The 27269-nt window shown below is 40.4% G+C and overlaps 1 protein-coding gene across 2 annotated transcripts in view; it reads right to left on the bottom strand.

Annotated features, from left to right (window-relative positions):
- dgkb (diacylglycerol kinase, beta) overlaps positions 1-27269 on the bottom strand; it is a 518449-nt gene that overhangs the window by 257838 nt on the left and 233342 nt on the right. For both annotated transcript variants that reach the window (XM_055661892.1, XM_055661899.1), the window contains 3 exons: positions 15614-15699; positions 8173-8262; positions 1716-1876 (listed from right to left, as the gene is read on the bottom strand). In XM_055661892.1, coding sequence (XP_055517867.1) covers positions 1716-1876; positions 8173-8262; positions 15614-15699 — 337 coding nt within the window. The remainder of the gene's footprint in view (positions 1-1715; positions 1877-8172; positions 8263-15613; positions 15700-27269) is intronic.

Genomic DNA, 27269 nt, shown 5'->3' with positions numbered 1-27269 from the left:
GGTAAAAAAAAATCTCCCCTCATATTCCCTCTAAATCCCTTATTCTTTATCCTAACTGAAAAGAACATTATACTCTTATTTCAGAAATATTAATGGCATAACTCTTTTGGCACAAGCTCCTGATGTGAGTTAACATTGAAGGAAGTGCCAAGTTGTGGGCAGTGGATGACAAACCATAATGAGTCTAATGCAGTCATTGAATGCTCAAAAAAAAAACTAATGTTTCAGTGAAATAGCTACTAACTGGCCCTTGAAACCTGTATCACCATTTAATATGATAATGGCAGATTAAAGTTGGCCTCAACTCTTCTATGCCATTTTCCATTCCTCTCTATTCCTTGATCTATCAAATAATTATGTACCGCCACTCAGTACTTCTAATGAAGCTTCCAACACCAGTTATAACAGTAAATTCAAGAGATTCATCAGCATCTGTGGGGAAAAAACCCTCAGTTTTAGATAACCAGCCCCTTAGCTTGTATTTCTGTCACCTTATTTAAGACTCGTCAATGAGCAAAAACATTTAAACTTCTAGCCCCCTTATGATCTTATGTATTTGAATAATGTTACTCCTCATCCTTCTAGACTCCAAGATATAGAGGCACAAATTATTTAATCTATTTAGATATAACAACTGTCATCACAAAAAATAGCCTTCTGGATCTTCTCTCTGCTGCCTCCAATGTTACTACATCATTTGTTTTAAATGTAAGATGGCCAAAATTGCACGCAGTATGACAGATGAGGCCTTGCATTATGCACAATTGTGAGAAAACCTATTTTTAAAGTCTAAACCTTTTGCCATGACGGTTAAAATGGTATTTGCCCAATTAGCTACTTGTTGGGCCCTGCCTGCTAGTATTTTGTGATTCATGCACAAGAACAGCAAGACTTCACTCACTTGCCACCCCTCTCCATTTAGACAATAATTTGTTTTTTTATATCTGTTACCAAAGAGCATCACCTCATACTTACTCAAATTAACCTACCTTTGCCAGTTTTTTGTTGAGTTATTTAACCTATACTGATCCTGTTGCAGGATTACAGTATCCTTATCACAAAATGCTGTTCCACCTATTTTTATATCATCAGCCAATATGAAAACCTTTTATACTGCTCCTTCCTCCAAGACATCATGTAAATATTGAACAATTGCAGGCCATGAACTGATCCCTGTAGTACTCCACTAGTTACATCCCTCCAACATGAGGAGGACCCATCATTCCAATTCCGTTTTCTGTGAGATAGCCAATTTTCAATCCACTCGAACATTTCTTCCGATACCATGGGGTATTAATTTATGCACCAGCCTCCAATGTGGCAACTTGTCAAATGCCTTGTGTAAATACACCCCATTTACAGGTCTCCCTCTAGTAACTCTCTCAGTTACATCCCCAAAGTATTGGTCAAACATGATGAGCCTTTCATAAATACATGTTGACTAGGTCCAATTATATTCAGATTTCCGAAATGATTAGCCATTTCCCCTTTGAATTTTGACTCCAGTTTCGTGCCAAAAACTACTTGGCCAATAATTCTCTGCCTTTTGGCCATTTTTTTTAATTGAAAAAGGGAGTCACTGGCTATATTATTAGCTGTTTTATTGGAAGTCTGGTCAATTTCAGTGAAGCAATGTATATTGCAGCAGCAACGTGGAAATGGAATCACCATTTAAAAAATATCCACGAGTGTAGTAATGCATCACATAGACTTACCACTCCGATAGAGAAATAGTTGTTGATAATATTGTAAGGCACCGGGTCTCCCTTTTCTTCTTTGTTGTTGGGAATCACCTCAATTTTCCACCTGTCCAGCATGACTACTGTGCAGTTCTCAATGTCTTTGATAATCTTCATCAGACTCTCACCTTCATAACCTGGTAAGATATCAAAGAAAAAATAACCTGTCACATTTGTTGAAATAAAGCACAAAGTGCTGGAATAACTTAGCGGGTCAGGCTGCACCCTTGCAGGACTTGGATAGGTGATGTTTTGGATCAGATGCCTTATTCAGACTAATTGTATTGGCGAGGGGAGAATGCTGGAAGAGAGGTGGCAGCAGGATAGAAAAATAGAAAATAGTTGCAGGAGGAGGCCATTCGGCCCTTTGAGCCAGCACCACCATTCATTATGATCATGGCTGATCGTCCCCAATCAATATACCCGTGCCTGCCTTCTTCCCATATCCCTTGATTCCACTAGCCCCTCGAGCTCTATCTAACTCTCTCTTAAATCCATCTAGTAATTTGGCCTCCACTGCCCTCTGTGGCAGGGAATTCCACAAATTCACAACTCTCTGGGTGAAAATGTTTTTTCTCACCTCAGTCTTAAATGGCCTCCCCTTTATTCTCAGACTGTGGCCCCTGGTTCTGGACTCGCCCAACATTGGGAACATTTTTCCTGCATCAAGCTTGTCCAGTCCTTTTATAATTTTATATGTTTCTATAAGATATCCCCTCATCCTTCTAAACTCCACTGAATACAAGCCTAGTCTTTTCAATCTTTCTTCATATGACAGTCCCGCCATCCCAGGGATCAATCTCGTGAACCTACGCTGCACTGCCTCAATCACAAGGATGTCCTTCCTCAAATTAGGAGACCAAAACTGTATATAATACTCTAGATGTGGTCTTACCAGAGCCCTATACAACTTCAGAAGAACCTCTCTACTCCTACACTGAAATCCTCTTGATATGAAGGCCAACATTCCATTAGCTTTCTTCACTGCCTGCTGTTCCTGCACGGCAACTTTCAGTGACCAGTGTACAAGGACACCCAGGTCTCGCTGTACCTCCCCCTTACCTAACCTAACCCCATTGAGATAATAATCTGCCCCCTTGTTTTTGCCACCAAAGTGGATAACCTCACATTTATCTATATTAGACTGCATCTGCCATGCACCTGCCCACTCACTCACACTGCAACCTCCTAACATCCTCTTCATAGTTCACACTGCCACCCAGCTTTGTGTCATCCACAAACTTGCTAGTGTTGCTCCTAATTCCCTCTTCCAAATCATTAATATATATGGTAAACAGTTGCAGCCCCAACACCGAGACTTGCAGCACTCCAATCGCCACTGCCTGCCATTCTGAAAAGGATCCTTTCACTCCTACTCTTTGCTACCTGTCTGCCAACCAATTTTCTATACACGTCAACATCCTACCCCCAATACCATGTACTCTAATTTTAGTCACCAGTCTCCCATGCGGGACCTCGTCAAAGGCTTTCTGAAAGTCTAGATACGCTACATCCACTGGCTCCACCTTATCCATTTTACTTGTCACATCCTCCAAAAAATTCCAGTAGATTAGTCAAGCATGATTTTCCTTTCATAAATCCATGCTGACTTGGACTAATCCTTTTACTGCTATCCAAATGCCCCATTATTACCTCTTTAATAATTGACTCCAGCATCTTTCTCACCTCCAAAGCTAACTGGTCTGCAATTCCCCGTTTTCTCTCTCGCTCCTTTCTTGAAATGTGGGATAACATCAGCTATCCTCCAATCCACAGGAACTGATCTTGACTCTATTGAACATTGGAAAATGATCAGCAATGAGTCCACTATTTCAAGAGCCACCTCCCTGAGGACCCTGGGATGCAGACCATCAAGCCCAGGGGATTTATCATCCTTCAGTCCCATTAGCCTACCCAATACTATTTCTCACCAAATGAAAATTTCTTTCAGTTCCTCTACCCCCTTAGTTCCTCTGTCCTCTAGTACTTCTGGGAGATTGTTTGTGTCTTCCTTAGTGAAGACAGATCTGAAGTATCTGTTCAACTCTTCTGCCATTTCCTTGTTTCCCATAATAATTGCACCCATGTCTGCCTTCAAGGGACCCACATTTGACTTCGCTATTCTTTCCCCCTTAACATATCGAAAGAGAAGCTTTTACTGTCCCTCTTTACATTCCTGGCAAGCTTCCCCTCGTACTTCATCTTTTCAGCCCGTATTGCCCATTTTGTTTCCTTCTGTTGTCCTATGAAAGTTTCCCAATCCTCTGGCTTCCGGCTACTCTTTGTTTTTTTATACATCTTTTCTTTTAGTTTTATTCTATCCCTAACTTCTCTTGTCAGCCACGGTTGCCTCCTACTCCCCTTAGAATCTTTCTTCCTTTTTGGAATGAAATGATCCTGCGTCTTCTGGATTATGCCAAGAAATTCCTGCCATTGCTGTTCTACCATCATTCATGCTAGAATCACTTTCCTGTCTACCTTGGCCAGCTCCTCTCTCATGCCTTCATAGTCCCCTTTGTTCAACTGCATCACTGACATTTCCGATTTAACCTTCTCCTTCTCAAATTGCAGATTAAAACTAATCATATTATGATCACTACCTCCAAGCGGTTCCTTTACCTCGAGTTCTCTTATCAAATCTGGTTCATTGGACAACACTAAATCCAGAATTGCCTTTTCTCTGGTCAGCTCCAATACAAGCTGCTCTAAGAATCCATCTCAGAGGCACTCTACAAACTCACTTCCTTGGGGTCCTGAACCAACCTGATTTTCCCAGTCTACCTGCATTTGAAATCCCCCATCACCACAGTGGCATTACCTTTGTTACATGCCACTACATAACTCCTGCTGCAACTAACACCCTACATCCCGGCTACTATTTGGGGGTCTGTAAATAACACCAATTAGTGTCTTCTTGCCTTTACAATTCCTCAACTCAATACACAGTGACTCTACCTCGTCAGTCCCTATGTCTTCCCTCGCAAGGGACTGAATTCCATCCCTCACCAGCAGAGCTACCCCCCCTTCTCCTATGCCCATCTGCCTGTCCTTTCTATAGGATGTATAAATCTGAATATTAAGTTCCCAGGCCCGATCCTCCTGCAGCCAAGTCTCGGTAATCCCCACAATGTCATATCTACCAATCTCTAACTGAGCCTCGAGCTCATCTACTTTACTTCTTATACTTCGCGCATTCATATACAATATTTTTAATTCCTTACGCATCTCACCTTTCACAGCGATCCCTATTACACTTGGCCATACTCTCCTATCCCTTTGTGAGCTTCCTTTCCCGTTAATTCTGGGGTCATTAACTATCCCTTTACTACCATTCCCTTTAACTCCATCCTTGACTATCCCATTTGACACCCCACCCTTTATTTGGTTTAAAACCACCTGTGTTGCAGTGGCAACCCTGCCTGCCAGAATGCTGGTCCCTCACCTGTTAAGGTGCAATCCATCCCTTTTGTACAGTTCCCCCTTACTCCGAAACTGATCCCAGTGGTCTAAGAATCTAAATCCCTGCCCCCTGCCCCAGTTCCTCAGCCACACATTCAGGTCCTGTATCTCCCTGTTCCTACTCTTGCCAGCACGAGGAACTAGAAGCAAACCGAAGATAACCACGCTCGGGGTCATGCTTTTCAGCACTTTTCCGAGCTCTTTAAAGTCATGCTTCAGAATATTCATAGAAACATAGAAAATAGGTGCAGGAGTAGGCCATTCGGCCCTTCGAGCCGAAACCGCCATTCAATATGATCATGGCTGATCATCTAACTCAGTATCCCATACCTGCCTTCTCTCCATACCCCCTGATCCCTTTAGCCACAAGGGTCACATCTAACTTCCTCTTAAATATAGCATCCCCTTCTTTCCGACATCGTTTGTGCCAACATGCACTACGACTTCCGGCTGTTCACCTTCGTCCTTGAGGATTTTCTGCACTCTGTCCGTGACATCCTGAATCCTGGCACCAGGGAGGCAGCATACCATCCTCGAATCCCGTCTGATGCCGCAGAAACCCCTGTCCGTAGCTCTCACAATGGAGTCCCCAACTACCACGGCATTGCCTGATGTCGGCCTCTTTGGTAAAATATTACTTTTCTTCCTAATCAAGAACCTATCAATCTCCATTTTTTAAATACCGAATGACTTGACCTCTACAGTCATCTCCACAGTCTAACAGATGGGTGAACTTAAACACTTGCTAAAACTATTATTAAAAGCTTGAGTGTAACCACCCATCAGGATCAGCATATGTGGCTAAAAAGCATATAATGGTATGAAAAACAGCATTCAAAGACATTCCTATTTTATTTTTAGCTTGGTTTCAAATCTGGTCCATATCTACAGAGCTGTCAACACTTCAATTAGCATAAATAATCCAAACTAGGCAGTGTGGAAATCATTCAGCCATTCCTTCACATTAACTTGGATCAGTGCTGGAATCAAATTCTGCATTTCTCTGTATCAGTGACCATACGTTTGATGTTGCAGTCATGTGTATTAAGCAAGAAGTGGATGAGAAATTAAAAATAAGATATTGTCAGCCCATGGGTGATCAACCAATACTCTGAGCAAACTGATCAATGCTAGATGCACCCAATTAGTACATACTGTACTATCTCAATACGCCAAAGCTTTAAGCAGAGGTATTTATGACAATGTGACAATAGAATGCAAAATTATCAAGCTAAGAGAATGAAAGTATGCTCAAAGATGTATACAAATATTTCTTGGATTTTTCAGTAGTATGGTGATAGAAATACCTGTTAACTCTGTCTTTACTCCATCAAGTTACATTAACTTCTTCATTTATATTTATGTTAATGTGGGAATCCTAAAGTTGCTGTCAGCAAACCCACTACACATTTAGCCTGTAATCACCTGAATGGACATGAACTTATGCTGCGTGCTAGGAGTTCCTCCAGCAAAATATCCTGAAAATCCCACACTTTAACCACATTCAGTTATAATATTACAATTGTAATAATGGTCAACATTCCTGCAAAATTAAAAAAAATCTGTTTAAGTCATAGATTAAAACAGCATGAAAACAGGCCCTTCAGTCCAACTAGCTCCTTGCTGAGTAAGATAATCCCATAAATTGGTCCCATTTTCCTCTGTTGACCCATATTCCTCTTCTTACATGAATAATCTTTCCTATCCATGTACCTGTTTAAATATTGTTTTTGCACCTGTCTCAACCATTTCCTCTGTAAGGCTGTTCCATAAACCCTCTGTGTGAAAAAATTGCCCTTCAGATTCCAGTGAAATCCATCACCTCTCACCACAACCTATGCCATCGAGTTCTTAATTCCTCCACCCTGGGAAATATTGGGTTTTGATTTTTTTTTTTAAAGAAAAATTATGTATGAATTCAGCTTTTGACTATTTTCTTCCTTACATTTTAATCTTTATTTAATGCATTGCGTAACATGTAAAATGTTAATTAAAATAGCTTCTTGGTTTCCTTTTTGTTAAAGTTAACCAACTTAACATTATCCTAGCTGTTATTGATCGCCACTGCAAAGACTCAGAGACGATTCTTCCCAATAGATATGTGTGGCAAACCTTTGCAACGATAGTGGGAAGCACAATCTTTTCACTGTTGACTTCTACTTCCAGGGTATTATAACATGGTGGCTACTCTCTGCAGTTCAGATGAATAATTCTGCAATATCTTCTCACTTCAAGAACTGCTTGGCTTCAGCATTTTGTTCCAAATACACCAGTTAATCACTCAGCAAACATTAGAAAACCTTCAGTCAAGTGTGCCCATTGCCTTTGGAAAATTCTAATTTGTGTTTGGCTTTAACTCTAGATGTAGTGCACATGACCTTGCCACTTAATTCAAAATCCCTTTCCAAATAAAAGGATACAACTTTGGATTTGGGCATAACCTAATACCCGGATGCAACATGCGCTCAGATCTGTTCTGATCTCCAAATTGATTTTAAGTCTCAAGTTTCCATTCAAACAGCAATGAGTCAGTGTCTGAGAATGGAGTAATCTTTTGTCTTGCATTTAAAAATATTCCTTGATACATTTAAGGGGGGGTGTTTAAATAATGCAGCTGACTATTGATTTTATCACAGAAATTAAATACTTTTGCTCTATTTAGTGATTTTAAATAACCAAAATACACTATAAATAGTAGTCAGCAATTAACACATTTAAAAGATTTATGTTGGTCTGCTTAAACCTTAATAATAGCTTCAATAACCTCAATGATCTGCAAATAATTTCAACATTTTAACCAGCACAATACTTAACGTTACTTAATTTGTGCCAAAGCTAACAACCTTGAAGTTCTGTAATCTTTTGATCTTATTTGGCAAGTCTTGGGTCAATTGTACAATCTGACACAAAGCCTTTAAACCCAAGGCTTTTAACAATGATTGGAAATGATTCAACCAGGAGCTTCCATCCTTACCTCCTCCTGATCTAAGACATCGAGCCAAGTCATTGCCAGTTCCAAGTGGAAGAACTGCCACTGGAGGGTGCTGAGGCAAATTTGCTTTATCTGAAAGTAAAAATAAACACAGGTTTGATAATATTTTTAATACAATACTGTTTTCCAAGCAGTCATTTTTAATATTCTATAAAAATGAACCAAACAGAGGAAAGTAGTCCAATAGTTATTTTGAGACCAATACTGATACATCAGTGTGTGTGTTATTTGCATGCACTTGTCATGCACTTGTCATGCTCGGTTTCTGGAAAATTGAACCAGATTCAAAGGGGATTGCCACTGAATGTGTGACTACATTGCACATTTGGTACATACGACAGAAAACAAGTTTCAAGATTTAACAGAAAAAAATGAAATGCAGTTCTTCTGATGGAGACATCACATCATACAGTACAGAAACAAGTCATTTGACCCAACTCATCTATGGCGCCTTCCAGAGCTAGTTCCATTTGCCTTTATCGGGTCCCTATCCCTCTTAAATTTTCCTGTGCATGAACCTATCAAAATGTCTTTGAAACATTGTAATTCTACCTGTATCTGCCACTTCTTCTGGCACAAAGGGCACAATACCTGCCCCTCATATCCCCTCTAAATCTACCTTATCTTGAAACCTTCGCCCTCTAGCTTTAGACTCCCCTTCTGTGGCGGACAAAAAAAAAAGCCCATCCACTTGATCTTCATGGTTTTACAGACCTCTATATGGTCACCCCCTCAGTCTCCTGTGCTCGAGAGGGAACAGCCCCAGCTTATCTAGTCTTTTCCACAAACTCAAGCCCCCAAGTCTCAGCAACATTCTTGTGATTTTTTAATACATTCTTGTGATTTTTTAATACATTTTTTAATTACATCCTTGATTTAGTATGACAACTAGAAATGTGCATTATGCTCCATGTTTGGTCTCACCAACATCTTTTACAGCTGCAACATAATGTCCAACCTCTTGTATTCAATGTTTTGGAAGTAAACTGCAGATGCTGGTTTAAACCAAAGATAAACACAAAAGGCTGGAGTAACTCAGAGGGACAGGCAGCATCTCTGGAGAGAAGGAATGGGTGATGTTCTTCGACTCGACACGTCACCCATTCCTTCTCTCCAGAGATGCTGCCTGTCCCGCTGAGTTACTCCAGCTTTTTGTGTCAATCTCTTGTATTCAATGCTCTATCTGATGAAGGAAAATAGGCCATACACAGTCTTCCTTTCTTTAAGAACACAAGTAGAGATAATCCTGGAAGTTATAGCTAATGATAGGAAGCTATTGGAGCGGATTCTTTGGGATATGATTTACTTGCATTTGGAAGAGAATACGATAATTAGGAACAGTCAGCATGGGTTGGCCATTGCAGGACATGTCTTACTAACTCAATTAAGCTTTTTGAGGTGGTGGTGAAGGTAATTGATGAGAGTAGGGAAGTGGGTGTTGTCAACGTGGATCTTAAATTCATTTTGAAAAGTCTGTCATGGTCGTCTGATATGGAAGATTAAAATGCATGGGATTCACTATGATTTGATAGCTTGGATTCAGAACTGGCTTATCCATAGAAGATAGAGTTGTAATGGAAGCTTGTTATTCTGGTAGGCGATCTGCGTAGGCGAAAGTGGTGCCTGCAAGAATCTGTGCTGGGATATCCATTGTTTGTGGTAGATTTAAATGACTTGGACATAAATGTAGATGGGTTGGTTGCGAAATTTGCAGAGGAAACCAAAATTGGTGGACAATGAAGACAGATGTTAAAGGATACATCAGGATATTGATCAGTTACATATATGGCTGGAGAAGTGGCAAATAGAGTTTTGTCTGATAAACATAGAAACATAGAAACATAGAAAATAGGTGCAGGAGTAGGCCATTCGGCCCTTCGAGCCTGCATCGCCATTCAATATGATCATGGCTGATCATCCAACTCAGTATCCTTCTCTCCATACCCCCTGATCCCTTTAGCCACAAGGGCCACATGTAACTCCCTCTTAAATATAGCCAATGCACTGGCCTCAAATACCTTATGTGGCAGAGAATTCCACAGATTCACCATTCTCGGTGTGAAAATTATTTTTTTCTCATCTCGTTCCTAAAAGACTTCCCCCTTATCCTTAAACTGTGACCCCTTGTTCTGGACTCCCCCAACATCGGGAACACTCTTCCTACATCAAACCTGTCCAAACCCTTAAGAAGTTTCTATAAGATCCCCCCTCAATCTTCTAAATTCTGGCGAGTACAAGCCGAGTCTATCCAGTCTTTCTTCATATGAAAGTCCTGCCATCCCAGGAATCAGGGTGGTGAACCTTCTCTGTACTCCCTCTATGGCAAGAAAGTCTTTCCTCAGATTAGGAGACCAAAATTGTACGCAATACTCCAGGTGTGGTCTCACCAAGGCCCTGTACAACTGCAGTAGAACCTCCCTTAGGGGAGGGCACCTTTAAATTTGGAATTAGGAGAGGGCACCTTTAAATGGTAAATGGTGAATTAGGGGAGTGCACCTTTAAATGGTGAATTGCAAGAGGGCACCTTTAAATGGTGAATTACGAGAGGGCACCTTTAAATGGTGAAATAGGGGAGTGCACAATTAGGGGAGGGCACCTTTAAATGGTGAATTAGGGGAGGGCACCTTTAAATGGTGCCATATCCCCTAACTCCGCTATCTTTAAGAGCCCTATCTAGCTCTCTTGAAAGCATCCAGAGAACTTGCCTCCACCGCCTGAGGCAGAGAATTCCACACTCACCACTGTGTGAAAAAAGTGTTTCCTCATCTCCATTCCAAATGGCTTACTCCTTATTCTTAAACTGTGGCCCCTGGTTCTGGACTCCCCCAACATCGGGAACATGTTTCCTGCCTCTAGCGTGTCCAAGCCCTTAACAATCTTACATGTTTCAATAAGATCCTCTCTCATCCTTCTAAAATCCTGAGTGTACAAGCCCAGCCGCTCCACTCTCTCAGCATATGACAGTCCCGCCATCCAGGGAAATAACCTTGTAAATCTATGCTGCACTCCCTCAATAGCAAGAATATACTTCCTCAAATTAGTGGACAAAAACTGTACATAATACTCCAGGTGTGGTCTCACTATGGCTCTGTACAACTGCAGAATTACCTCTTTGCTCATAGAAACATAGACAAAATAGGTGCAGGAGGAGGCCATTCGGCCCTTCGAGCCAGAACCGCCATTCATATAACCATATAACCATATAACAATTACAGCACGGAAACGGGTCATCTCGACCATTCTAGTCTGTGCCGAACACGTATTCTCCCCTAGTCCCATATACCTGCGCTCAGACCATAACCCTCCATTCCTTTCTCGTCCATATAACTATCCAATTTATTTTTAAATGATAAAAACGAACCTGCCTCCACCACCTTCACTGGAAGCTCATTCCACACAGCTACCACTCTCTGAGTAAAGAAGTTCCCCCTCATGTTACCCCTAAACTTCTGTCCCTTAATTCTCGTCATGTCCCCTTGTCTGCATCTTCCCTCCTCTCAGTGGGAAAAGCTTATCCACGTCAACTCTGTCTATCCCTCTCATCATTTTAAAGACCTCTATCAAGTCCCCCCTTAACCTTCTGCGCTCCAAAGAATAAAGCCCTAACTTGTTCAACCTTTCTCTGTAACTTAGTTGCTGAAACCCAGGCAACATTCTAGTAAATCTCCTCTGTACTCTCTCTATTTTGTTGACATCTTTCCTATAATTAGGCGACCAAAATTGTACCCCATACTTCAGAATTGGCCTCACCAATGCCTTGTACAATTTTAACATTACATTCCAACTTCTATACTCAATGCTCTGATTTATAAAGTCCAGCACACCAAAAGCTTTCTTTACCACCCTATCTACATGAGATTCTACTTTCAGGGAACTGTGCACAGTTATTCCCAGATCCCTCTGTTCACCTGCATTCTTCAATTCCCTACCATTTACCATGTACGTCCTATTTTGATTTGTCCTGCCAAGATGTAGCACCTCACACTTATCAGCATTAAACTCCATCTGCCATCTTTCAGTCCACTCTTCCAACTGGCATAAATCTCTCTGTAGACTTTGAAAATCTACTTCATTATCCACAACCCCTCCTATCTTAGTATCATCTGCATACTTACTAATCCAATTTACCACACCATCATCCAGATCACTGATGTACATGACAAACAACAGTGGACCCAACACAGATCCCTGTGGCACCCCACTAATCACTGGCCTCCAACCTGACAAACAACCATCCACCATTACTCTCTGGCATCTCCCATTCAGCCACTGTTGAATCCATCTTGCTACTCCTCATTAATACCCAACCATTGAACCTTCTTAACCAACCTTCCATGAGGAACCTTGTCAAAGGCCTTACTGAAGTCCATATATACAACATCCACTGCTTTACCCTCATCAATTTCCCGAGTAACCTCTTCAAAAAATTCAAGAGGATTAGTCAAACATGACCTTCCAGGCATAAATCCATGTTGACTGTTCCTAATCAGACCCTGTTTATCCAGATGCTTATATATATTATCTCTAAGTATCCTTTCCATTAATTTGCCCACCACTGACATCAAACTAACAGGTCTATAATTGCTAGGTTTACTCTTGGACCCCTTTTTAAACAATGGAACAACATGTGCAGTACGCCAATCCTCCGGCACTATTCCCATTTCTAATGACAATTGAAATATTTCTGTCATAGCCCCTGCTATTTCTACTCTAACTTCCCTCAATGTCCTAGGGAATATCCTGTCCGGACCTGGAGACTTATCCACTTTTATATTTCTCAAAAGTGTCAGTACTTCCTCTTCTTTGAATCTCATCGTTTCCATAGCTACTCTACTTGTTTCCCTTACCTCACATAATTCAATATCCTTCTCCTTGGTGAAGTGAGGTTGCACTTTGGGAGATTCAATGTAAGGAGAAAGTATACAGTTAAAGCCAAGACGTTTAACAGCATTGATGTACAGATGGATTGTGTGTCTATGTCCATAGCTCCCTGATAGTGATAACACAAGCAGATGGAGTGGAAAAGAAGGCATATGGTCAGGACATTGTGTATAAGTGTCAGGAAATCATGATGCAGCTTTAAAGCACTTTGGTCAGGTTACATTTGGAGTATTGCGTGCAGTTCTGGTTGCCTTTTTATAGGAAGAATTTGGGAGGCTTTGGAGAAGGTACAGAAGATTTAGGAGGGGGAGTATGCACATAAAATACCACAGATGTGCCCTAATAAAATAAAGGACCTCTTTCAACCCAAAATAAATGAATTATAAAATCAAGATAAGTGACGATCACAACTGTGGTTTTAATAGAGAAACAAAGCAGGAGAGAATGTGATGAGTTAGTTTTCATGATCTCAATTAACTTCTTACACTTAATCTAATCTTATGCAAATAACTGTTTTAGCTGTTCACTGTTTATTAGTTGCAATGCTTCAGTATCAGAGCTTTGTATTCAATGCCCAGGTTTTATAAAAGGGAAAATGTTTTGTCAAACCCTGTTATTACCAACTCTATTTTGCCCATGTTTGTGGGGATATGTGTTGTAATAGTGTAAATGGGGCTGCATTTGAACACTCCTCCCTGTGAGGAAACATAACTGAAACAGGTTGGCACATTCTTGTGTAGAAAGGAATGCAGATGTTGCTTTATACTGAAGAAAGACACATTATTGGACTCCTTCCTTAATGTCCTGTGGCTTCAGGTTTGTACCACCAAAACCAGACAGGGGTTTGAGCATTGGATTTCGTGACAACTCTGCATAAGGGTACTTAGACCAATGAAATTGCCAATAATGTAAAAATCAAACAACTGTCGTGTCAATAGTATACCGTAGGTGTCTGGGATCAAATGAGAGCTTCAGATTTTATATTGGGATGTTCTCTATCATTGCCATTTTTCCTTTGTGTTTCAGTTAAATGTCTGATCTCCATGTGCAGGGGTGAAGGCTGGCAGGTTATTCAGTCGCTAGGAAACTGTTAAATTGTGATCAGTTATTGCCCATTGCCTGCAAGCAACCACCACTGGTCGGAATAACTGGATAGCTATTGTGGATTGCTGTTGAGCTAATTATGCTATCCCTTGCACTGGGGCACTGAAGCCAATTTTAATCCCCTTGCTGTGACATCAGATAAGATCCGTTTAATTGGCACAGGCCATGGATCAAACCTGGGTCCTATTTCGTTGACATGGCTCAGTTACTCTTTGAGGGAACTGCCCCACTATTGTGCAATGTGCATGCACTTTGTGTCCCTTTAGTTAGAAGAATTAATGAGTTCTGCACAATTGTTTACACATGAATTCACAAACACACACGATTGCATTGATAATCTTTTATGTGGCAGAGCATCTGGCCCTTTCTATGTTGAGGTTGTGAATGAATCCTGGTTGCCTTGCTTGTGCCTGAATGGATTATAACTGTTGGAGAACTCTTATTTGTTTCAATGTTTTACTTGCAGCATCACCAAGACAACCTGGAACAGTTGTATTTAATATTTATAGCATGGAAGCCTTACAACTCAATAAGAGTGCATTTGTTTTTGGTGGAACATTCTTTAACCACGTAATTTGTTTCCCAGCCTCCGATAAATATTCATACTCTTAAATAAAAAAGATTAACACTGCACATAGGGTAAAAAAAAAATCAAATGAGCAGATCACAAGATGAAGATTTTAATGGCAAAGCTTGTAAGTTGTTGAGTGGAAGATTGTTGAAGGCGAGATGAAGGGTGTGTAGGTTAGTGGAGGGTGTGAAATTATAAACTCTACAACACGGGTAGCACGATGGCGCAGCGGTAGATTTGTTGCTTTACAGAGCCAGACCCGGGTTCGATACTAACTATGGGTGCTGTCTGTAAGGAGTTTCTACCTTCTCCCCGCGACCAGCATGGGTTTTACCCGGGGTGCTGCAGTTTCCTCCCACACTCCAAAGATTTGTCGGCTAATTGGCTTGGTAAAATTGTAAATCATCCTGAGTGTGTATAGAATGGTGTAAATGTGCGGGGATTGCTGGTCGGCGTGGACTCTGGGTGAAGGGCCTGTTTCTGCACTGGATCTCTAAACTAAACATGAGTAGAAAATGTCCAAGAACATAAGATTATAACAACATTGCCTTATTACTGAAAAAAAACGTTTTCAAAAATTAGTATTTCGATCCTTTGCAGAACATGTGCAACCTATTAACGCATTCCCACCAATTGCAATTTTCTATCTCTCAAACAATTCATTATTTCCCCCCAAAATAAACTGAGGAAGCAAATAGCTTTAAACAGTGAAAGACATTCATTCATGTGAGAGTCTGCATTAAGAATCAGTCAATATTACAGATGCAATCTTGCCTTAAACCTGGTCTTTTTCTGTTTTATGGCGGGTTTTCAAAGCTCATCCAATTATGGTTGTAGTTCTGGGGTTGCAGTAGCTAAGAATCTTACCTATGCAATCAAGGATCCATCCCACTGTTCCGTCTCCACCGCAAGCTAGAAGTCTAAAGTCAGGAACATCCCGAAAAAAATTTAATCTGGAAAAAAAAAAGTTTATGACAAGCCTATCCTGAACTCAAAGCAAAATACTGCAGATGCTGGAAATAGGAAAACACTGAATATTTTGAGAATTTCTGTTTTATTTCCAATTTTTAACTGAATGACTTCTTAAAATGGGATATTCACCATGTTCCACAAAAGTTCTTGCGCTGAATGATTTATCACTGTGGAGGCACAAGTGCAAAACCATTTAGTCTTTCTTGCTTCCTATGAATGCAGATCCTACAGGGACAGTTTCATGCACGCATTTCTACAAACTGTTCCAATTTTACAGCTTTCTCCCCATAGCTATTGAAATTTAGCATAGTTAATTTATTCTGTTACTTTTAGAATGTTCACGTACAATTTATCATTAACGTGAATGTATTTCACATGTACAAAGAAGTTTTCCTCACTTTTAAATAAAAATAATATTCGACATTATAGTCTCATATCATCAATTTACACAATAATGTTTATCCTCGATACTTGGTCTATCATTTTAAACAATAGTATTAAACGCTCTTCAAGATTTTAGAGAACTCAACCCTCGTTCCTTGTAACTCAGAATCGTCATTCAGGCAAATATTTCAGGAACTACGAGAAGTATGCAAATACACTGATCATTCCACTGTGGCCTATATGGTTTAGATCTATGCTTTTGCATTCTAAGCAGAAATCTTTCAACCCATTTTACCTTCAAATGGATTTATTTTAATAATCCCTTTTACACATTTCTATAGTTGGGCATATAGAAATGCACATTCTCCAATCTGTAACCTCCAGCTGCATTTAGAAGCTCATGATTTAAGCGTCATTCTATTTCTCCACAGAATTTTCACAACTAGGGTTATATGACAAATTAATTAGCAATCAAAATATTCAGTCCCTTTTCTCTTGGATTCTCTATAATTTCAGTTACTAAGAACTTTCTCTCTTTATTTTAGTTTCAGATTTGCCCTATAAATAATTAACTGAATTAAGTGCATCTTAAAATGAAATTGAACTTTGTCTTCTAAAATAATCGCCTTTAAGCTACCACTTTCATGAAAAAAAATGTTATTACATTTTCCATTCAATAGTGAATAACTGTACTTCAGACTGATTCCTATATCAGAGTTTAGCACTGATATTAAGTTATCAACTAAATCAATTCAAAGTGACATTCACTTGCTGAAGTGAAGAAAACTATCGAATTTAGTATTTTGTTTAATCAGTATCTCAGGTAACAAAGACCTGGTTGAATTATGCATTCTCCATGTGGGATTATAACTTAATGCTGATGCTAGGAATGTAGCAACGCTATTGAAATATTGTAATAAAATTCATACAGAATTAAATAGCTTTGAAAAGAGGAATTTCAGTTGATATAACAAATAGTTTATTTTTCTATGGGTCAAAGACAGTATTTGATCAGCTTTGATCTACAAAATATCTTTGTAAGCAACAACATCAACAAGTATTTTCATAACATCAACGTTGCAAATAATTACAAGGCACTTAACAGGAACAAGATTTAAAAAAATGCTCCTTTTGAACAGAGAAACCCCCAAGTCTTGTTTCGAGAATTAGGAACAATCAGGACTGGGAATCGATTTGCAATTCTGCATAGAAGTTCAAAAATCATGCTTAAAAGTTAAAATGTGCAGTTGGAGACTTGACTACAAGTTGGTAGAGGGAGTGCTGCCAATCGAGTATCATGGCATTCGGGAAGCAAGTGGCATTGCTGCCAACTGCCACACAGCTACACTGTTTGGAGTGTTGAAATATTTAAATGCAAGATCCTCACTCCTGACTTCAGCCAGCCTCCTGCTGTCAATTCAGAACTATAATATTCCATTTAAATAACAATTCCCCCCTCTGTACCTAAAACTTAAATTGTTGCTCATGCAACTCCTCCATCTTCTGAACAGCAATCGGTCTCCATACATCAAATGCTGAGTGATAAATTGCAAGTCAGAACAAATTACTAGTCAGAACTGTGTTCCGTTCCAACCGGTTCAAATTAGTGCCGTTCTGCTGTACTTGTTCCATCTGGTGCTACAAATCATTATATTTTATTTTTATCTCTTTTCTTTATGAAGTTAAAAAATGTAAACTTTATTCAGAAAAGTTCATCTCGCAAGACACAAAAAACGTCAGCATCTGGCTTCTCCAAACCTCTGACCAAAAACTCTTACTGAAGCAATGCCATTTTCAGATGCTCTATTCAAAGCACAGCACAAAGAAGGATACTTTTACTGTAACCCGAGATGAGATTATTTGTAATAAATTGCCCCTTTTCTTCGAAAGCAGGTGCCTTTTGAGTAATGTCTTAAGGAGAACAATCCATGAGATGTAAAGAAAACCCACATTTCTGAATAATATCAAAACACCAAGTGCTGGAGGAACGCTACGGGTCAGTGCTGGGAATGTAGTGGTGGCATTTTATGTTGGGACTTCCTGAATAGGAAGGAGTAATTTTCAAGGGAAAGATCAGCAATCATGATGCACGATTTGCAGACCAAAACACTCGTGTGTGGTTGTAATGGGCAGGTTACATAAAGCCCTGTGATTGGAGTGGAAATAATTAAAATCTACACCCTGCAGAACAATAAATATTCATGATCCACAGAATTTGCAAAATCAAAAACTATACGGACCATCTTGCATTATTACTTCCAAAAAATATCTGCAGGCTCATCTGTGACCACAGAAAGAGTACCTTTCACCATGGAGCAGTGCTTGAGAGGGGTTTTAACATGACAGAAATAATATGGCAAAGTTCAATTTCAGGTCTGCAATCAAAATCAATTGCTGTCAATTCCATACAATCAATTACACCTCAGACCACTGCAGGAATGTTCTTACTCCAGAAAAACAAACAAGGAACTGCAGGTGCTGGCTTACACAAAACTACACTAATGCTGAAGTAACTCAAAGGGTCAGGCAGCATCTCTGGAAAACATGGATAGGTGACATTTGGGTGGGTCAGCACCCTTGGTTTAAGCCTTGGGAGGAGCAGGTGGAGCAGTTGTGGATTTGTGGACAGATTGACCATTTCAAAACAATATATCAAGCCAGTAAATTGCCACCAGCCACCTGTGTAATTGGGATGAGGCAGTGCAGTTATTTATGAGGATGGGTGAACAATCAGGAGTTTGTGAATTTGGAGTAACATTCTTGTCCTTACTGCTCTAGATCAATATAATCTTTGACTCAAGCCCCTTGAGCATAATTTAAAACTGACAACAGAGGAGCATTTCAGAAATATAGAAAGTTTAAGGGGTGTATTTAAACATAATATAAATTAAGAGAGAGAATGAAATAGCACTGAGGACAAAGGTTAAGGAAAATTCTGAAACATTTAATAAGAGTATTTAGGACAAGAGGATAACCAGAGAAAGTGTAGCACCCAATAAGGACTAAAATGACAACCAATGCATGAAGTCAGAGAGCATAGGGGAGGTCTTAAATAAATAGTTTCATCTCTAATCACAACATAGGACATTATAGAATTCAGGGAGGGGAAAGTTGAAATTCTAGAACATGTAATCAATGTAAGGGATGAGTATTAGTTGCCTTTGTGGGCTTAATGGTAGATAAATCCTTAGGATCAATCTGAACAGGCAAAGAAGGAGACTGCCGGAACCCTGATAGTGTCTTTCAAATCTTGTCTCCAAGCAAGATGCCAAGTGACTGGAGCACACCAAATCTGCTATCATTGTTCAAGAAAGGCAACAGAAATAAGACAGGGTTATAGCTCTGTGGTCAGAAGATTACTGGGGGCGGGGCGGGGGGGCATATTATTCTATAATTGTTAATGAAGGCATTAATCTGTCAGCATGGCTAGTACCTGGATTAGAAAGACATACCTACCTAATGAAGCCAAATAAGTTTAACAAAGATGGGCATCATAATCAGCAAGGACGAGGACAAAATGGCCTCTTTCTGTGCTGTATTTGTCTATGATTCTATGACAGTTAGAAGGTCATCATGTCTATCAATATGATTGAAATTTTTAAAGAGATAATAAATTCCATTGATGAGTACAGTGCACTGTTGATGTTGTCTACATGGACTTTAACGACAAGGTTTTACATGGAAAACTGGTTGAAAAGGTTAGGTCAAGTTAACAAATTGGATCCAACTGGTCTTGATCAGCGATGTATTCACAGGTATAATTTCTGCGATCTTTACTACCCATTGCTTAGATTAAGCGGCCTGTCCCACTTACCCGACCTTTTTGACGACTGTGGCACCCGTCATAGGTCACCAAAAAATTTCAACATATTGAAAATTCAGCGGCGACCAGAAAGACGCCATGACTCTTTGGGTGACTAGGAGACCTCGCACACCCATACAGGCGACCCCTGGCAACATGGCGCGGGCTGTCACCAGGCGGCATCTCGCCAGGGGGTCGCTTGTATGGTTGTGAGAGGTCGCCAGGGGATTTCCCGTATGGTTGTGAGAGGTCTCCTAGTAACCCAAAGAGTCATAATATCTTTCTGGTCGCCGCTGAGTTTTCAACATGTTGAACATTTTCGGCGACCTATGATGGGTGCTGGCAGTCGCAGAAAAAGTTGCGTAAGTGGGACAGGCCCTTAAAGGTTTTGAAATGAATGTAGGTGGCACGATCAGTTAGTTTACAGATGGCACAAAATTAGTATTATTGTTAATAATGACGACAATTGTAGGCTACAGAATGCTATTTAAAAATTGGTAAACCAATTTCATTTGCAAATTAATCTTGATCAGTTCAAACTGATGTACTTTGGGAGGACTCACAGTGGTACAATATATACACTGAATGGTAAAGCCTCTGGGAATACTGAAGAAGACAGAGTCTTTGGTGTAAAAGGCCAAGAATCCCTGAAGGTAGCAACAAAGGTAAAAAAGGTGGTGAGGAATGCATGAGTATCTTCATTAACCAGTGTACAGAATAAAATAACATGGATGTTAGGGTAAAGTGTTATTGTAAAACATGGGTTAGGTCATACCTTGAGTATTTCATGCATTTTTAATCACCACATGAGAGGAACAGAGGAGATTCTCCAGGGTGGTATCATAGATAGAGCATTTCAGGTTCAAAGACTACATAGGCAGGATTTGTTTTTCTTGAAGATGAGGAGGCTCAGGGAATAGCTGATTTAAAGTACTTAACAATATAAAGGGTATGAATACAGAATATGGTTGGGAATATCTCTCCATAGTATGTAAACTTAGAGGACTTTGGTTCAGAATAGTGGTCAGAATATTTGAGAGGGGATTGGCTTATTTCACTCAGAGGGTGGTTGAAATCTGGGTGGCTGAGAGTCTTTAATCTAGTCAGAATTTTGGTCAACCTCTTTTGCACCCTCTCAAAATCCTCCACATCTTTCATGTAGTATATTCAATGACTGCACCTCCACATACCTCTGGGTAAATAATTCCAAAGATTCACGAGCCTGAGATAGACACAAAGATAGACTCAAAGATAGATTCAAAATGCTGGAGTAACAGCGGGATAGGCAGCATCTCTGGAGAGAAGGAATGTGTGACGTTTCGGGTCAAGACTCTTCTTCAGACTCAACCCAAAACGTCACCCATTCCTTCTCTCCAGATATGCTGCCTGTCCAGCTGAATTGCTCCAACATTTTGTGTCTATCTTCGGTGTAAACCAACATCTGCAGTTCCTTCCTACACAGAAGAAATTCCTCCTTTTCTTCTGAAATGGTTGGGCTCTTATTCAGAAACAGTATACTCTCAGTCTGGATACCACTCGGTCAGGAAAATTCACCCGTTCATTCAGTGTTCATTCTCCTCAGAATCTTACATGTTTCAATGATTATCTCTCATTCTTCTGAACTTCAATTAATGTTGCCCAACCCACTGAACCTCTCTTTAAATATCATAAACGTCATCAGAGGAATCAACAATTTTTGCCTTGCGTACAAGGCAAACGTGGAGATGAATAATGTGCGCAGGTCTCACCAGTAGAATGTGAAGTTGCATCAGCATTTCCCTATTGTTTTTTTCCAAACCCTTTGCAAAAATGTGCAGACTTCCTAAATGCTTGCTCTACATGCACACCAACCCTTTGTGTTTTAAGTACCAGGACCCCCATATAATTGAGTACAAGAACATTTAGCAGGCTCACTAGTTTTAAATAATAATTTGCTTTCAAAGTCTTGCTTCAAATGTAGAAAACTCCACCTGTCAAGTTCTGACCACTTCTTTGAAAGAACACTAGAAATCACCAGTAAACAGCCCTTTCATTTTTGGTATGACATTGCCATTCTGCCTTGTGGAATATTTAAGCCTGTCTTGAGTAGGGGTCTTCCCACTCACAAAGAAAAGTGTTGTCACACAGGGGTACATGAAAACCCAACACCCAATGCTAAGAGATCCCATTCCCTGGCACAGCCAATGGTCATGTAAAGGGTATGCTGCTGCTGCTGCTGCTAGTCAACATGGAAACATGGTGCAAAGCAGAAGGAGCCATGTCTGGAGGTTGTGATGAGGAATAAAATAACCAATCCTCGTCTTACTACTGGGCATCAGGCATCAGACATCCAAGTGTGCAATAAGTCATGTACTCACCGCATGCAAATTAATTGCTTTCCCCACTGTACTTGTGTGGCAAATGCAATTATGGCTTCATTGAATTCAACGGACTGCAGTTTATGTTCAGCGGATAATGATTTAAAAAAATCACCCCCTTCTGCCAGTTACCAACCCCTAATCGTTGTCATTGTAACATTCAATGATTACCGATGTGCATGAATCAATGGTTACTACTACATCCCTCCGAAGGGTCTAAGCTGATTTACATCCCATTAAACGGCAATCAATGGCCACATTGTGGGATTCAATATAATTGAAATAAGAACAGCACCGACTCATTCTAATTTCTCTTTACTTGCATTGCAGTTTTGATGTGAGGAGGAGGCACTGGGGAGCTGGGAGTTAATGCATTTCTTTAAGATTATTTTTATCAAGAGCATCTTGATGTTTGAGTTCCAAGGTTGAGTTTATCTCACTGAATATCAGAGAGTTTATGAAATCAGTCTTTTGCTGATTGAACGTTTCTTTTCTGCGTCCAATTTAATACCGCTGGGGAAAGATCAACAAAGCACAAATTGGTGCTTTTTAAACATCATAGTCATAAGGATTCCCGATGTGAAACATTTAAGCTACAACAATTTTCCTCTGCACATACTGCCTGACCTGCTCAGTTCTTCCAGCAGATCTCTTTTTTTGCTCCAGATTCCAGCTTCTGCAGTCTATTGTGCCTCCGCAACTACTGTACATGATTTGTCCCTGATGTGTGAATATTCATGCCATCATTATTTTAGGGCTTAGACACGATAGTGCGTAAAGTGGTGGCAGTATGGAATAATCAAAAATCTAATTGAGGCAGTGAAGCAAACTTTAGATTCAGTTCGCAAAGATAGGAATAGCCTCCTAATTAAAGGGTAGCACAGTGGAGCACTTGGTTGAGCTGCTGCCTCATAGCGTCAGAGAGACCTGGGTTCAATCTTGACTAGAGGCACCAGAGATCTGGGTTCAATCCTGATTTTGGTTGGTGTCTGAATGTAGTTTGCAGGTTTTCCCTGTGACCATGTAGGTTTCCTCCAGGTGCTCCAGTTTCCTCCCACTTTCCAAAGACATGCAGATTATGAGGTTAATTGGACTCTGTAAATTGCCTCTAGTGTGCAGGGAATGGATGAGAAAGTGGGATAACATAGAAATAACTTGCAAGAAGGAACAGCAGATGCTGGTTTAAACCGAAGATAGACACAAAAAGCTGGAGTAACTCAGCGGGGCAGGCAGCATCTCTGGTGAGAAGGAATGGGTGAACATTCGGGTCAAGACCCTTCTTCAGACTGGTTCGGGATAAGGGAAACAAAAGATATAGATGGTGACGTGGAGAGATAAAGAACAATAAATGAAAGATATGCAAAAAAGTAATGATGATAAAGGAAACATGCCATTGTAAGCTGTTTGTAGGGTGAAAATGAGAAGTCAGTGTGAATTGGGTGCGGGAGGGATAGAGAGAGAAGGATTGCTGGGGCTAACTGAAGTGAGAGAAATCAATATTCATACCACTGGGCTGTAAACATTAAACATTAAAACAAGCCCTATTTTTATTGTCTTGACAGATAATCAGCGAGTCAATTCTAATTGAGAGTCCATGAATTTAATGTGACATTGAAGTAACAAGGGAATCATGGACACAAATATTCCTTTTATAATTCAAAATACATTCACAAGAACATCTGGACCATTACATACTGTATCAAAATCAGCTCAGTCCACTTGGAGATGTACATAGTGAATAGTGAAAGAGCTTGATAGAGTGGATGTGGAGAGAATGTTTCCACTAGTGGGAGAGTCTAGGACCAGAGGCCATAGCCTTTGAATAAACGGAAGTACCTTTAGAAAGGAGATGAGGAGGAATTTATTTAGTCAGAGGATGGTGAATCTGTGGAATTCATTGCCATCAAAAGCTGTGGAGGTCAAATCATTTAATATTTTTAAGGCGGATATTGACAGATTCTTGATTAGTATGGGTGCCAGGGGTTATGGGGATAAGGCAGGAGAATGGGGTTGAGATGGACAGAAAGATCAGCCATGATTGAAAGGCAGAGAAAACTTGATGAGCCGAATGGCCTACTTCTGTCCCTATAATTTATGACCTTATGAGCTTAGAGACGATGGCATTCACCTGATACTTCGACCTTTGCTCTTCTCAGAGTATAAATACCCTGTGTGGTGGGAGTGCTAGTGTGGTACTTTTCAAGTAACGTTAGCTACTGTATTACATCCAATTAACAAGGAACTGCAGATGCTGGTTGAAACCAAAGAATGACACAAAATGCTGGAGTAACTCAGCAGGTCAGGCGACATCCCTGGAGAAAATGGATAGGCGAAGATTTAGGATTGGAACCCTTCTACAGACTGTTTACCGTTCCATTGATTGTACACATCCAAGTCACTGAGAGATGAGTGCAGGGCTGAGAAACAAGTGATGGGTCATCAATCAAAGTAATTGCCTTATCCCAAGTTCTTAGAAAAGGACAACCACACTAAAAGGTGAATTTTGTATTTGAGGAGCACAAAATCTGATTTATTTTTTGGGAATCGGAGAGATCATTTGAACCCTTTATCAGCCTTTGCCTCCCCAGAATGATTTTGGATTAAGAAACAGACAAATGAATGAAAATCAAGGCACAGTCATGGGGCAATGAACAAGTCACGGCATTCAATGGCCAGCTGAGCTGAATGACACTAAAGTCACAGAACTGCATATGAGAGAAGGGTTAGCTGTGTCACTCTGTTGTTCCATTATTCTTGTAGGACACTGAGTGAGGGCACTGAGGTGACAACCAACCATTATGCCTTTTGATGTGGTGGTGCTGTGCTCTCAGTGTCTGGGAGTTCATCATGGGGCTGCTCAAGATACCGCACATTATCACCAGTTAGTAGATGTGCAGGAATGCAGTGCTTTGAAAGATACTGCAAATTAAATCATGCAACTTGGTGTGAAATACTAGGTTTTGAGCGCTCCTGAGGAAGTATCCAACAATGTAATTAGTCCAGCATTCAAATATTATGATTATCCCATTGAAGGTTTATGCTCACACATTCATATGGCAAGAAATTTTTACCCATTTCTCAAATCATATTTTGTAATATCAGGTGACCACAGTCAAATGCCAGAGGTGCAGGGCACATTTGCACTTCTGCCAAATATTTTCAATTTAAGGAGTGCCTAGTGAGGAAAACAAATCCAGAATTGAAGCAATGGTTAGGTGAAGGAAATGAGTAAGAGAACTACAAGGGACAGAAATATAGGACGACATAGATCCGGTAGCTTAGGACCACAGTGCTCAAGTTTGTGTACTTAATGGAGCTGAAACAGTGACTGCTGGTGGAGATGGTTCCCATGAGGAAAAAGGGCTCATTTTCCAATGTTCTATAGATTCAGGATCAGATCCTGTGGATTGGAGGGTAGCTAATGTTATCCCACTTTTTAAGAAAGGCGGGAGAGAGTAAACAGGGAATTATAGACCTGTTAGCCTGACATCGGTGGTGGGGAAGATGCTGGTGCCAATTGTAAAAGATGAAATAGCGGCACATTTGGATAGCAGTAACAGGATCGGTCTGACTCAGCATGGATTTACGAAGGGGAAATCATGTTTGAATAATCTTCTGGAATTTTTTGAGGATATAACTAGGAAAATGGACAAGGAAGAGCTAGTAGATGTAGTGTACCTGGACTTTCAGAAAGCATTTGATAAGGTCCGACATAGGAGATTAGTGGGCAAATTTAGAGCACATGATATTGGTGGTAGGGTACAGACATGGATAGAAAATTGGTTGGCAGACAGGAAACAAAGAGTAGGGATTAACGGGTCCCTTTCAGAATGACAGGCAGTAACTAGTGGGGTACCGCAAGGCTCGGTGCTGGGACCGCAGCTATTAACAATATACATTCATGATTTAGATGAAGGGATTCAAAGTAACATTAGCAAATTTGCAGATGACACAAATCTGGGTGGCAGTGTGATGAGGATGCTATGAGGATGCAGGGTGACTTGGACAAGTTGGGTGAGTGGGCAGATGCATGGCAGATGAAGTTTAATGTGGATAAATGTGAGGTTTTCATCTTTGGTGGCAAAAGCAGGAAGGCAGATTATTATCTGAATGGTGTCAATTTGGTAAAAGAGGAAATACAACGAGATCTGGGGATACTTGTTCAACAGTCACTGAAAGTAAGCGTGCAGATACAGCAGGCAGTGAAGAAATCTAATGGCATGTTGGCCTTCATAACAAGAGGAGTCGAGTATAGGAGCAACAAGGTCCTTCTGCAGTTGTACAGGGTCCTAGTGAGACCACACCTGGAATATTGTGTGCAGTTTTGGTCTCAAAATTCGAGGAAGGACATTCTTGCTATTGAGGGAGTACACCGTAGTTCACAAATTCCTGGGACGGCGGGACTGCCATATATTGATAGAATGGAGCCACTGAGCTAGTTAACTCTAGAATTTAGAAGGATGAGAGGACATCTTATTGAATCATATAAGATTATTAAGGGATTGGACACACCAGAAGCAGGACACATATTCACAATGTTGGGGGAATCCAGAACCAGGGGCCACGGTTTAAGAATTAGACAATAGACAATAGGTGCAGGAGTAGGCCATTCGGCCCTTCGAGCCATCACCGCCATTCAATATGATCATGACTGATCATCCCCAATCTGTGCCCCGTACCTGCCTTCTCCCCATGTCCCCTGACTCTTGTGTCCAATCCCTTAATAATCTTATATGATTCATGACCCTGCATTCTCATAGCATCCTCCTCACAGTTGACACTGCCACCCAGCTTTGTGTTATCTGCAAATTTGATAATGTTACTTTGAATTCCTTTATCTACATCATTAATGTATATTGTAAATAGCTGCTGTCCCAGCGCTGAGCCTTGTGGTACCCCACTAGTCACTGCCTGTCATTCTGAAAGAAACCCGTTAATCCTTACTCTTTGTTTCCTGTCTACCAATCAATTTTCTATCCATGTCAGCACCCCCAATACTATGTGCCTT

Source organism: Leucoraja erinacea, chromosome 2 (genome assembly GCF_028641065.1).
Source record: "Leucoraja erinacea ecotype New England chromosome 2, Leri_hhj_1, whole genome shotgun sequence".
Classification (NCBI taxonomy): Eukaryota; Metazoa; Chordata; class Chondrichthyes; order Rajiformes; family Rajidae; genus Leucoraja; species Leucoraja erinaceus.
Note: the sequence above shows the minus strand (reverse complement) of the source record. Positions and strands in the feature narration are given on the sequence as shown.